The sequence below is a fragment of the Typopeltis vanoorti genome, chromosome 23 (assembly GCF_054136105.1).
Source record: "Typopeltis vanoorti isolate ZY-2024b chromosome 23, IOZ_Tvanoo_1.0, whole genome shotgun sequence".
Classification (NCBI taxonomy): Eukaryota; Metazoa; Arthropoda; class Arachnida; order Uropygi; family Thelyphonidae; genus Typopeltis; species Typopeltis vanoorti.
Window position 1 is genome coordinate 26,880,669 of NC_143571.1, and position 15,356 is coordinate 26,896,024.

Sequence of the window (15,356 nt, forward strand, 5' to 3'; positions counted from 1 at the left end):
GTTGATACAATCCATTTTACTCAAGCACTACATTTCAAATGCATTCAATTGGTCACTCATCTCCTTATTGATCATCCAGGACTCACATCCATATGTCCCCACGCTCCAGATCATTGTCTCGAGGATTCTTACTTTTAACTGTTTATTCAGATTTCTGTTTCTAATATGTGGTATATTTGGAAAAATGCTGCTTTTGCTTTTTTAATTCTGTTCTTAATTTCATAATTAGATTTATTGTCATCTGTTATATAACTTCCAAGGTATTCAAAACTTTTTACAGTCTCTATTCTTTGTCCATTCAAAGTGATTTCCATCCTATCATTTCCTTTCCTTGAAATCTTCATCACTTTTGTCTTCTGAACGTTTATTTTCATTTAATATCTCTCATTTCCAACCCTGTTCAGTCTATTCAAAATTCTTTGCAAACCTTTCTCTGTTTTGCTCATAAGTACAATATCATCTGCATATCTTATATTGTTTATCGGATGTCCATTTATCTTTATTCCATTCTTCAGATCTTCCAAGGCCTCCCTTATCATCCATTCAGTATAGACATTAAAAAGATGTGGGGATATCCCATTATGGGGATTCATTCAGTATCCTCTCCTTCAAATCTAACCCTGGCTTCTTGAGTTTTATATATTCTGAACAACAGTCTGATAATTTTTTCATCTATTCCTATTTTATGCAAAATATCAAATAAAATAGGGCGATTAACATTATCGAAAGCTTTTTCATAATCCACAAAGCATAGATATAAATCTTTATTGCACTCAATCCTTCTTTCTCCCAATATCCGTAGTGTTGTAATAGCTTCCCTGGTTCCCCCGTTTCTCCTGAAACCAAACTGTGCTTCATTTAATTCTCTCTCTCTTTATCATCTGTTCCATTCTTCTAATATATTATGTTGATTAGGACTTTTGCAACATGCTAATCAAGCTGATAGTTCTATGCTTATTGCAATCCATCATTCCTGTAGTCTTGGGAATAGGAATAAAAACAGATCTTACAACGTCTTTAGGTATTTTAGCCTCCTCCAGACTTCTACTAAAGATGATGGATAGAAGTTTTATTCCTTCCTTTCCCAATGCCTAAGGCATTGGGAATTAAGCAGCTCTCCTTGAATATCACCCACTCCTGGAACTTTTCTATTCTTTCCTATCAATAGCTATGCCAGTGTACTATATGGTAATACGGATTAAATATATGGGAAAATGACAAAGAAACAGAAAGCTAAATTAAATGAACGAGAAGATTTGTACAATGATGATGGACTGAACTTAAATGGATTAGAAGTTGCTACAGTTTCTACAATGATGTCCAAAAGCTAAGAATGAACTACATTTTTACCTGTATATGAAAAAATTTTCATGACTACAGAGAAGTGTGGACATAAATATTTATTACCAGCATGCTACTAAATTATATTACACACACACAAAAATGCATTATAAATTTCATACAAATTAAATTGCAATATGTTTTTGGCAAAAGATACAAATTTCCTAAGGCCATAGTTAAAGAATTATTGTACAGTGCAGAGAGATATTTCAGTATGGAATATGTCCACTGTGATCTGCAATGCAGCTCTCATAATGTCATACCATACTTGGAACCAAGTTGATTCAGGAGTTCTTGAGCAAGAATAAGGCCTTGTTTGTTTTCTGAAGGAAAATTTCAAGCAGCAATACATCTCCCTATTGCATCCCAAACATGTTCTATGGAGTTGAGATCTGGGAGCATGCCGGCCATTTGATTTGATTAATATCCTCAGTCTCCAGAAGTATCTTCACTGCTCGTGTACAATGTGGTGTGGCACTGTCATCCATAAAAATGAATTCTTCACCTACAGCACCACGGAACAATCGAATATGACGTCTGAAGAACTTTGTTGCAATACTGTTCACTGGTCACAGTCCCTTTTTTCCAGCACTTGTAGCTCGGTGCATCCATTAAGCATAATGTCTCCCCACACCATGACCCAGCACTGTTGTATCTATCCATTTCAAGAATCTCACGACAGTAAACAGTAGCACTATCATGCCAGATCAATTAGAATCATAGGAAAGACTAAAACAACTCTCATCTGTAAAGAGTATATTAGCCCATTGGTGTCTTATCTAATTTTTATGGTAGGTCTATATGCCTGAAGACTATAGGTCTTCAGGTATATAGACCTACACGTTGCAGACGTCTTGCCACAGTTTGTCAAGATACCCAGGTACTGTGCTTGAATGGAGTCGACTTGCAAGCTGACCTACATAAATACATATTATTATTATTATTATTTATGTATCCAAAGAGTCAAAAAGACTCATCGCTGGAGGTCCTTCCTAGGAAACACAAAGTCTATCAAGACTCATCGCGGGAGGTCCCTCCTAGAAAACACAAAGTCTATCACACAACTCCTTAAACTAAATGACTGCTCTTCACCACTCTATCAGGCAATGCATTCCACGGTTCAACCACCCTCCATGCAGAGAACCACTCCTCACCCTCTTTCAAACAGTTTCCTTTCTTAACTTCCAGGGATGGCTCCTTTTCATCACTCCTTTCCACTGTTCCACCAAGCAAAAGAACTCCCCAGTGTCAACTCTGTAATCACCTCTCAACAGTTTAAAAGTCTCAATCATATCACCTCTCCTTCTTCTATCCACCAAACTCTGCAGTCCACATTCCCTCAGCTGATCCTCATAACTAACACTGTACAGTCCTGAACCGTCTTTGTACCATCTCCACAGTTAATTTATCCCCTTCAAATCCCTGGGACCAAATCTGAGAACAATAGTCTAAGTGTGGCCTGATCAGGGTCTTATATAACGGAATGATAACTCTTTTATTCTTGCAGCAATCCTCTGTGTTACCTTCACCACCTTTGCAATATGTTCCCTGAATTTCAGCTTTCTATCACTCATCGACCCCAAGTCTCTTGTCTCCCCTACTTCCTCCAGTACATCTCCTCCGATCGAGTATGCAGCCTCCCATATGTATACCAAACTTCAAGACTTTACATTTTGCTGCATTAAACCAACATCCCAATTCATTTGTCCATTTGTCTAGCTTATTCAAATCATCTTGTAGGGCTACTGTAAAAATAATCATAATTTAAAATTCTGAATATTTTTACATATTGTTTATGTTAGTATGTTTATTAGTTTTAGTTTCATAACACGCATTGTCGGCACTTGCGATGTGCCTGTTATTGAAATTGTTTTTGTCAAAATGAAATGTAAAGCAGTTAAAAATTTATGTGCTTACCGGATTTGAATAGTTGTATTACTTTAAACAATTTATTTGTAATTTAAAATATTAAGTTGTGTTTTATGAAGACATTCTCTTGTCGCTAACGGAGACAACCTGTCAGACGTTATAGCTAGCTTCTTGCTTGCTAGTTTCATAGAGTGTGCATGCTCACCGAGAAGTTTGATGTGTGATTAACAGTTGACAAGGAGAGCATTCGGTATCGAAGTAACGGGGAGTAAACAAGAGAGTGTTCAGAAGGAAATAAGAACACAAACCGGCAGATATTTAGATTTGGAGGAAATTGAGTTTTTTTATGTGACAGTCGGAGGAAAATTAATAGTATATTCCGAAAAAGGAATCGTGGAACTATGAAGTTTCAAAGTGGAACAAGTATTGATAAATAAAAGAAAATATTGCTATAGATCGTTTTAAAAGGAATATTCGAGAAAACGCTAATTGGAAGATTCATAGGAGATTCTGAAAAGGGAATGTAGAACTAGAATGTTTTAAAGTGGGAGAGTTAAGACTGCCAATAAGCATATGTGAATAAAAGAAGAAATTGCTATTTACGTTCTAAAGGAATGTTCAAGAAAACTCTGATTAGGAACTTTCATCTGTCTTAAGGATGCTGAACTAATTATTATTTCTATTGGAAAGGAGACAGAATTGAGTCAGGAAGAATTAATGTGTGCTATATGAGTGATGAGAAAGGATCCTATGAAAATGAAGAATAAAGTCATATGTCTTCGGAGAAGGGTTTTGAAACAGAGAGAAACTGACTATGAACATTTTGTCATTGTGCAAACAAAGTGTTTAGTCTAGTCTTAAGTGTAAGTTTATTTTTAAAAGGCCTTGGATCCAATTAAATTTGTAGTTAGTTATGTAACTGTTTGAAGTGTATATATATTAAGTGTTTGTGTTTTATTAAATGTGTTTATTTTGGTCTTGAGTCAGTGATTTTTTTGGATTCTGAAAGCAATAGTAAAAAAGAGGTCATTGAACCAATCGGATTGAACCCTTGTGCATGTATAGGTACACTCGGAAATATAAAAAAAAATTGTTAGAAACAGAGATTAAATAATACAATTAATCTCATAACACTACCACATCTGCATTATTACTAACAACCCTTCCCAGCTTCACATCATCCTCAAACAACTGAATATCCCCCTGCAATCCACTGACAATGTCATTGATATAACGGTTAAATAATATAGGTCCCAGTACTCAGCCCAGTGGGACTCCACTTGTAACCCTCTGCCTCCTTGAAACTGCCCCACCATACACAACTCTCTGATACCAATTGGACAGCCAATCCTGAATCCAGTTGACCAACCTGACATCAAAACTCATGTGCTGCAACTTAAATATCAGCTTATTATGTGGCACCCTGTCAAATGCCTTCGCTAAATCCAAGAAAATGGCAGTATATGCCTTTCCCTCATCTACTGCTCTTGTAACTTTATTATAAAAGGCTAGCATATTACTAAAACAAGAGCACCCCTTCACAAATCCATCTTGACTCTCACAGATAACATTACCCTCATCTGCCCAATGCTGTATATGGTCCCTAACTAATAAATGATCAGCCCTCCATTACCAGTAATCCTATTCACAGTTTTGCTGATGATAGTATTTTGCATTCTTCATACTCATTTGACAAATCATGCAATGCTCAGACAAATCTCAACTTCAAGATCATTTTCAACCAGTGCCTCATAATGACCTCATACCATCCTTCAATGGGGTGAGAAGAAGCTGGTCACCTTCAATGCCACTAAAACACAGTCTTGCTTTTTCGCTTGCAAAAAAGGATTTTCAGCTCACCAACTCCTATTCTTAGCAATACACAAATCACCAAACAGGATCAGATTTCTCTCTGTGTGTGGACTGACATTTACCTCCAGTAAATGTCAGTCCTAGATATGATGCATTTCTCCTAGCATAAATGCATCATATCAATAGCTTTCTTATCATCTAAAAAAATTAGGCATTCATTTCTTACAAGATGCTACTTTTCACCCACCCAGTCACTATCTCTGTATAAATCCTTAATCCACCATCAATATAATACTGTTCACATGTTTGGGGTGATGCACTTGAAACATCCCTAAAAATTTTACACACACAAACTGACTTCAACTTTCCTCTAATAGATGCAATTTAGCTCTGTATCTGTTTCTACAGTTACTTCCCATGGCCAATGCCGAATTGAACTGGCAACCACCATTCTTCCACTTTCTGCTGGAAATGTCAAACAAGAGCATTCCCTACCCAGAATCCTCTTTTCAGTGCAACTGCAAAAATGCCAAACTTGTTTTTTAATTCTGTCTTCTGGAACATCCATCCTCATTAAGTATTTCTAAACAACTGCAACCTACAACTCTTCAAGAAACATGCCAATAAATTTCTTCTTTCTCAATCCTTACCTGCACTCTACAAATGGCACTGATGTGCTTACTGGTTCTCAACTTCTCGCATATGAGATCAATAAAAAAAAAGAAGTCAAACTACTGTCTCTTTCTACTGGCATTTACTCATTTTCAACACATTACTCCCATTCTTGCTAAAACTGGAAATATTAGAATTCAAATCTTCCAACTTCCTATTTCCGGCATTTCAGAACTTTCAAAATAATTTGTTAAAATTTAAAAATTCAAAGCAACAAATATAATTAATTAAGATTAAAATAAAATTAAGTGCAAGAAACTTTTTTCTTTTGCATTATAAAAATTATTTCACTACTTTTAAGTCATGATCTGTCTTAAAATCCACTTGTAGTTGAGAGTTGCTTGTTTGTAGCTGGTCCAACGTCGACTTTTCCAAAGCAGCATATTTTCTCAGTCTCATAGTTAATTCCTGCACCTGTGCAACAACAGACAAAATGATTAATAAACCTTCATACTACGATCACAATTTAGCCAGTCTGTTAATTTTATATAAATACAGGGTGTTCGGGATAAATTTGACAGTTTCGTAAGGAAAAAGAAAATCTTCTTTGTATCTATTAAATTTAATGAATTGACAAAAAAACATTACAGGCAGAGTTAATTACAATACTATCAACAAGATTTACTCAAAATAACCACCATTAGCATCGATCACAGCTTCAATTTTGCTTCGGAACCTCGAACAAGCTGATGCTACAGTCTCCCTGGGAAGGGCTGCAAAAACTGTTTTAATTTTATCCATTAACTGGGCTTTTGTATTACTGGAAGTGCGATTGGTGTCTTTTTCAACTGCGCCCCATACAAAATAATCCATGGGGTTAAGGTCTGGGGAGTTTGGAGGCCAAACATTTGGACTGGTGAAGTCGTAGAAATTTTCAGACAACCATTTTTGACTTTTCCCAGAGGTGTGGCAAGGGGCCGAATCCTGCTGCCATACATACGGCCTACCATTGGCTACCCTTGTTATCCAAGGCTTGACTACAGTTAGCAACTCCACGAACAAAGCCCGAATTCCAATGCCAGGGTTCTTCAACACCTGTTCCTGCAGATTTGCGAGGAATTCTGCTGTACGAACGCAATCAGATCGTCTGCTAGGGATCTTTCTTCTTGCTACATCCTCGTAGTCACCATTGCAAGTCTCTAGTTCATGCCTGATTGTTTTTACTGTATTCAGGGAGCATTGGGCAGCAGTCGTAATATCCTTATTTTGATGGCGGGCACGAATCATCATGATACAAGTTATTCTCTTCCATGATTCAGGTGGGTTCCAGCTATCCATCCTTTCTGACATCTTGTATATGAATGAAGAAGGGTCCAAACTTTTAAATGAAGAGAAGTGTGTGTTAATACATGTAACTTACGGAAAAATATAATTAATTATAAATATGTCAAATTTATCCCGAACACCCTGTATATATATAAAATTAGGCATTCATTTCTTACAAGATGCTACTTTTCACCCACCTTTATATATATATATATATATATATAAAGAGAGAGAGAGAGAGAATTAACAAATAGAATTAGAAAAAAAAAGTATACATATATCCCCCCCCCCAAGTTATCTTCAGTATGAATAAACTGCAATCCAGACACACAAACAAACATGAAACTAATTAAACAATGTGAGTTAAATTGGCTAGAAGTGGATACAGAGGTGAGTCCACAGCAAGACTATTTCTGTCTTGTTCTTCTTAAAAGAAGAATGTGTTTTGTGTGTAACGTTTGAGCAGTAAGATGGTAGCTAGTGGGAAAATATTTCAAAGCAGATCTGAAGTTTCATCTCTGAGGACAATTGTAAACAGATTTGTGATATATAGTCATGCTAGAAAGCAAGCTTTAGATGTCAAAAAAGTACCTCAAAATGGGTAAGGGTACAAGATGATCAACAAAATCTTGCAACCTCTACCACAAAATAAGTAAGAATACAAAGATGCTGTAACTTTTATATCTATCCAACATGTAATGGATAAAATTTCTGAAATACTTCAGCATGACATAAAAGGAGCTTTCATCCCACTATGCAAGGGCTCAAGATTTTTACATCCTCCTAAACCTCCTCATTCATCCCTTAAAAAATACGGGATTTATAAAATCAACTATTTCTGCAGAATGTGCAGAATAAACAGAATGATCCAAAAAAAATATGCATGTTAGAACATGTTAAAGATGTAGAAAAGAAGAGAGAACACAAATCGAGATTAAGTCAGGTTATTTAATTTTTAGTTATAAAAGCTAATCAATTTGTTCCTTTGAACTCTAATGCTGAATTCTCCTGTCAATTCAGCTATGACCAAAACATAAGCTAGTAAGTACAAGGTACATGACTCATATCTTGCAATTCATTTTTAATGCAGTTAACTGATCCTCTCTTCTTTCCCTGATGATATTCATGTAACATTGAATTAATTATATTGGAGTTTTAATAAATTCTATATTTTTCCTACATGTGTTAACTGTCTAAGTGTATAGCCATAATAACAATGTTTGAAATGCTTCAATAATAACACTGTTCGAAATAGTGGATATTAAAAATTCAACATTATTTCAAAGCCAAATATATGTAGAAACTGAAAGTTTCAAAAATTTGGCCAGAGAGCTTATGAGAATACAATCTCAGTATCAGAGTTGCCTTAGCTTACACTACTTAAAAGAACATGAGTGCCACCCAAATCTTTGTATTCACCTTTTATTAGTGGATATAATAGGGCTTCAGTGGCCTGACAGCTATTTTGAACTAGTTGGTTCTCTTCAGAGACCAGGCAGGAACCTTAAGCCAGCAAAAATTCGCTAATAAAAGGTGAATGCAGAGATGATTGGGGCACTTGTGTTCTTTTAAGTAGTACAATTTAAGGCAACTCCAATGGCATTGTATTCTCATAAGCTCTCTGGTCAGAATTTTGAAACTTTCATAGTTTCTACACATTCGCTTTGAAATACTGATTTTTTATAATTATATTAAATTATACAGAAATAATGGATTTTTAATATTCACTATTTATATACTTTATTTTAGAAGTACAGAATGGATTTAGAAAAGGACGATCATGTATAGACCCGACCTTTTGCCTAAAAGAGAAAAGAAGAGAATACAATTCAGAAACACATATTGCATTTATTGAGTTTGAAAAAGCATTTGACAAAGTTAAAAGAAGCATTTTATTTAACATATTAAAAGAAAGACAAATACCAAATAATATTCTAAAAGCTGTCATAAGTATATATGAAAATAATCAAATACAAATAAGATTAAATCATGAGCTATCGTTAGGGGAGACAGTGGCAGATTAAGGATAGTTGGGGCCCCTAGGCAAATTATATTTGGGGCCCCCCAAAATAATAATAATAATAATAAAAAAATAAAAGTTAGGTGGCAAATAAATGAAATTTTGTACTTTTGAATTTTTTGAACTTCTGGATTTTTCTGCCTGTTAAAGGATGATAAATAATAAAACATTTTATTTTTATTTTTTAATTTTTTTATCAGTTTTTTTTACAATTTTACAAAGATTTTTTTACTTGCACTACACTCAAATAATGAAAACACGAAAAGTTATTTTTAAAACAAACACCTCACTCTTACACGATTCAATAACAAATAAAGTTAAGGAGCAACCAGGCGAAACTTCCTATCTCGGCAATGTAATCAGTTTTCATGGCCTCGAAGCTGTCAACAGCGCGACATTGGTAATGCGGTTTAATTTAAAGTGTAGATAGCGCGCACTGTTCAAAATACAAAATACGAAGCTTGTCAACTAGTGCCAACATTGGTATTGCAGCATTATTTAAAGCATAGATAGTGCGTGCTGTTCAAAATACATATTAAAATGTATGATAATATTTGGTTTATAGATCAAGTGTTGATAAGACATTGGTAATGCGGTTTAATTTAAAGTGTAGATAGCGCGCACTGTTCAAAATACAAAATACGAAGCTTGTCAACTAGTGCCAACATTGGTATTGCAGCATTATTTAAAGCATAGATAGTGCGTGCTGTTCAAAATACATATTAAAATGTATGATAATATTTGGTTTATAGATCAAGTGTTGATAAGACATTGGTAATGCGGTTTAATTTAAAGTGTAGATAGCGCGCACTGTTCAAAATACAAAATACGAAGCTTGTCAACTAGTGCCAACATTGGTATTGCAGCATTATTTAAAGCATAGATAGTGCGTGCTGTTCAAAATACATATTAAAATGTATGATAATATTTGGTTTATAGATCAAGTGTTGATAAGACATTGGTAATGCGGTTTAATTTAAAGTGTAGATAGCGCGCACTGTTCAAAATACAAAATACGAAGCTTGTCAACTAGTGCCAACATTGGTATTGCAGCATTATTTAAAGCATAGATAGTGCGTGCTGTTCAAAATACATATTAAAATGTATGATAATATTTGGTTTATAGATCAAGTGTTGATAAGAATTTATTAACTCAATCAACTAGTTTCGCCATACTTTAACTGTAGGCATCTTCAGGGCACAGACATATAAGCATAAAACAATCTCACAATTATGAGTAACTGTAACTGACAAGAATAATTACAAATAAAATGGCATCGAACGTGAGTGAAACACGTATCGTGTGTACAAGATTAACTAGTTGTTGCTAAGGAACTTTCTGAAGTTTGTATTGAAGTTCATTTCTTGTATATTTAGGGACCTAATTAAGGTTTTCCATATCTCTGGGAGTATTACACCTTGATTTCTGTTAAGGTTAACTCTAGAACGAGCGACTGTGGCAGCTTCTTTGAAAATTCTTGAATGGTAGTTTTCCTCTACGTAAGGGGAACAGCTTTTGTTCCACTCAATGACATGGTTAGTTGTAGAGAAATGAGAGGATAGGCCAGAAATGTCCTGTCTGTTGTTTTTGACGTAGTCAATGTGTTCCTTTCGCCTGATTTCGAGGCTTCTTGAAGTCTGTCCGATGTAACTTGAGTCACATGAGCATGGAATATTATAAACTCCAGCATATTTATAGAAAGGATGGTTGTCTTTTGGAGATCTTAGTAGTTTACGAATAGTTTCTATTGGTTTGAATGTTACTCTTATTTTGTGTGGTTTGAGGAGGCTGGTGAGCTTGTTGGAGATGCCACTTACATATGGAATTGCAATAGTTTTTATATATTGAATATCTTCTTGTTCTTTTTGTGGTGGTTCAGAGAAAAGGATTAATTAGGTCCCTAAATATACAAGAAATGAACTTCAATACAAACTACAGAAAGTTCCTTAGCAACGGCTAGTTAATCTTGTACACACGATACGTGTTTCACTCATGTTCAATGCCATTTTATTTGTAATTATTCTTGTCAGTTACAGCTACTCATAATTGTGAGATTGAATTTTATGCCTATATGACTGTGCCCTGAAGATGCCTACAGTTAAAGTATGGCGAAACTAGTTGGTTGAGTTAATAAATTCTTATCAACACTTGATCTATAAACCAAATATTATCATACTATTCATAGGATCAAGAAAATAAACCTTCATTACGTATTAAAACGTAATGATTGTTTTGAAAAAATGTTCGCTTAAAATATACCTAAATGAAATAATAATAAAATGGAATAAAAATTTCCATCAAGGTATTAAACTTTCTCCTACTGTGAACTTAAACACTCTCCTTTTTGCCGATGACCAAATAATAATTACAAATTCTGAAGATAACTTACAGAAAGCTATTTTAGATCTAAATAAGATAGCCATAACCTTTGGCTATCTTATTCACTTGATATGATATTATCAACAGTAACATCAAAAACTATGGCCTTTAAAGGACAAGATCCAGCAAGAACTATAACAATAATAGATAACAAGATCTTAGAACAGGTAAATTCATTTAACTACTTAGGATGTATGATCACATATGAAAAGGAAAAAGATATAAACGTAAAAATTGCAAAATATTTAAAAATAACAGGTGTAATTAACTCTATATTTAATCCAAACCCAGTTCAAAAACAAACCAGACTAAAAGTATACAATACATTAGCCCTACCAGTCTTATAGTATGGAAGTGAATTATTTGACATCTCCAGGGAGTCCAAGGACTCATCGAGGGAGGGCATGTGCTCTACAGCACTGACTCCACCAACTGACCGCAACTACACTGATGCCATCTATTGCCGACCACCACCACTACTGGTATTTCCACAGACAATCACAAACATCCATGCCTGTGGCGGGATTCGAACCCACAGCCTTTTAGGTGAAGAGTGGATACGCTAACCACAATACCAGCTTTTTTTTTTTTTTTTTTATCAACTTCTGCAATTATTTACATCATAATGAATTATATATACAATATATACAATTGTTATACCATTATTTCAATCGAAGTTTCATTTTATATTATATCATCATATTATAATGTAGTTGTTACATGTTAGCTTTTTTTTTTTTTTTTTTTTTTAAATATACAGTTAATTATATTTACATACCATATATATAATTATATATCACACTTATTATATATTTAACAATCTATATATTCTACAAGATAAATCATATATACATCTGTACAGCGAAATAACATTCACATGCAATGAAGTAGGAGATCTGTTCCAAGTGACTCAGGTGCTGTTTCCTCTGATGGAGGTGGAGAGTTAGTATCCTTCCACATTTACTTCCGATTTGCCCCATTTCCACTAGGAGTGATGAAGGTGTCGTTCTGTTGTTGGTTGGAGGGTTCTTCTGATGTAAGGTTGGAGGTTAAGTGTGTCCATTCTTCTGTAGTCATTCTTCTAGACTGGACTGAATTGGTAATCTCCTCCTGGATGTAGTGATGTAATTTCGATATTGTTCCGAGACTGTCTTCCCTTCCATACGCTTGGTCACACCTGTGAGCCCAAATTGCGTACATCACTAACCATATCATTCTGACTTAAAATTTCCTTATGCATTTAAAGAAATGTGCTCCCTTTATTACTCTTCAAATTCTGATAACCACTTCTGATAACCAAATCTGAGAACAATAGTCCAAGCGTGGTCTGATCAGAGACTTATACAATGGAATGATAACCCTCTTATCTCTGCAGGTCAGTGTCCTTCTCATAATAGCAGCAATCCTCTGTGTTACCTTCACCACCTTTGCAATATGTCCCCTAAACTTCAGGTTTCTATCAATCATCAACCCCAGATCTCTTGTCTCCCTTACTTCCTCCAGTATAACTCCTCCCATAGAGTATGCAGCATCCCATCGATGTTTCCCAAACCTCAAGACCTTACATTTTGCTGCATTAAACTGACACCCCCATTCATTTGCCCATCTATCTAGCTTATTTAAATCCTCTTGCAGGGCTACCACATCTGCACTATTACTAATAATCCTTCCCAGCTTCGCATCATCTGCAAACAACTGAATATCCCCCTGCAATCCACTGGCTATGTCATTGATATAAAGGTTAAACAATATAGGTCCTAGTACTGAGCCCTGTTGGACCCCACTTGTAACCCTCTGCCTCTTGGAAACTGCTCCACCATACACAACTCTCTGATACCTATCAGACAGCCAATCCTGAATCCAGTTGACCAATCTGACATCCAGACCCATGTGCTGCATTATTTATTTACGTTGCCAAAATGAAGTTGTGTGGCACTTTCTTTGTTAATTACTATTATACACCAATTGAGAGTTCACTTATGAAAAATACAAATCTCTTACACTGGATTTCTTTGGTATTGAATGAGAGTTTTGCTCTCTTCAGCTTCCATTGATGCATGTCTGCTGAAGTGTCTCAATCACTTCATTCCAGTGGATGCCTATGGTATAGCTTCTCTTTAGATGTCTACATCTTTTCTTGTTCAAATGCAGCCCACCTCTCATTCTCCCATGCAGTTCTCTTCTAGTTTTAAACTCATTCACAATTAGGCATCCACATAATCCAAATTCTCTTTCAACACCCCAAAGTTGACATTTATTAACACTGTCTATCAAGTGAATCTTTTTACAATGATAATTGATTAGGTTTGGCACAAAAGCACATTAAGTGGGGTCCGATTTTATGGCCTATCTTCTTTCTTTTCACCAAGGTTTCCTGTTTGTTTCTCTTATCACACATTATACATGAAAGTATAGTATGAGAGGACAGATCTTCCAAAGATCATTTGGAAGAAGTGAGAAAGAAAAGTGAGAGAGTAAAAATCTGTAGATTTGCTATGGAGAGACAAGAGTACCGAGTTAAGAAGGAGGGCTATGATGACAATGATTCAATGCGCAGGCTGTGTAGAAATGGATGCAAGGTTTTAGATGTGTAGAGTATGTCTGATGGGAGAAAAGACTTGTATAAGAGCCTTCATTTGAATGGATTTGGCATCAGAGGCCTGGAAAAATCACTTCTTGGGATCAGACCTAATGCAGAGAGTCAGGGAAACTCAGTCATCATGGGAGGAATGGCAGGAATGTGCGTCAAAGTTTAGCGATGGTATACATATGTGATAAATATATAAATGTCACTGAACATAGCTATGCAGAGTAAAAACTATATGCTTTAGATTCAGACCTTTTCAGTGTGTCTGGGAGGGAAAAGAGAAAGTTGTAAAACAAGGCCAAGCAGTTGAAAGTTTTTTCACTTGGTTATACTATAAACTAAAGATGTCACGAAATTATATTCTTGGCTTCATCCTTTATCCAAGCATAGGCAAACAAACTTTGCACATGAAGTTACTTTACAACTGGGCTACTTGCATATAGAGGAGACAAATTACTTTATATCAATTGCCTTAGTATCTCATAATGCAATGCACATATTCTAACAGACAAGTAGAATTCTGTACATTATGAAAAGGGTCACTACCTAGACAGATTTCAATGTTCATTTAGGTCTCATCAGTGGAAGCCAGATCCAGAAGTGATACCATGGTTGGAGTAATGCAGAAGTCATATTTCCATATACAAGTTGTCAAAAGGTATCACACCTTATTACCTAAATACTCTAGATTAGAGATAGATGGTGAAAGTTTTTTTTTTTTCACTTGGTTATACTATAAATTAAAGATGCTAAGAAATTATATTCTTGGTTTCATTCTTTATCCAAGTGTAAGCAAAAGGATTTTTTTTCTTCTGGAAACTTGAGTTTCTTATCCTGAATACATGAAAATCAGCCAGAGAATGCACATAATTTACATACAAAAATAGTGGGGAGCAGATGGTAACTGTGTGGAGCAGAGTCCTTGGAGGAACTACTTAATAATAATACTATTGCTCTTGCTTTATTTTAAACTAATGAAGTATCTATTAACCATCAACTTAAGCACAACATAAAAACTCGACTAATGAATGAACGCTAGGTTGAATTTCTTACTGACAATTATTTATCAATGCTGTCAATCAGCTCAAAATCTTCTTACTTATGCCACTCATGCCTGGACAAATGCAGTTAGCATTAGTAATATTCCTGTTCTCCAGAAGAAATGTGAGAAGGGGAGATCATTGTTGAACATCTGAATAGATTTAGAAAAGAGCAGAGAAATTACCACAGCCAATACTGATGAACAGTGACAATAGAAATGTCAGTAGAAAATGCACATAGTATAAACTGAATGTTTATGTGAAAGAGAATGAAACTGAGTGAATCAGTGAGATGGTTCATTAATCAACCTAATTATCTTTTTCTATAGTGAGTCAGTGATTTTTAGGGAACTCTTAGGATACCAAATT

General features: G+C 35.1%; 1 protein-coding gene across 1 annotated transcript in view; it reads right to left on the reverse strand.

Moving 5' to 3' along the window:
* Positions 1-15,356, reverse strand: part of LOC150093710 (centrosomal protein of 290 kDa-like) — a 400,621-nt gene that overhangs the window by 22,436 nt on the left and 362,829 nt on the right. The window contains exon 18 of the mRNA XM_090412504.1: positions 5,989-6,108. Within this exon, the coding sequence (XP_090268630.1) occupies positions 5,989-6,108 (120 nt within the window). The remainder of the gene's footprint in view (positions 1-5,988; positions 6,109-15,356) is intronic.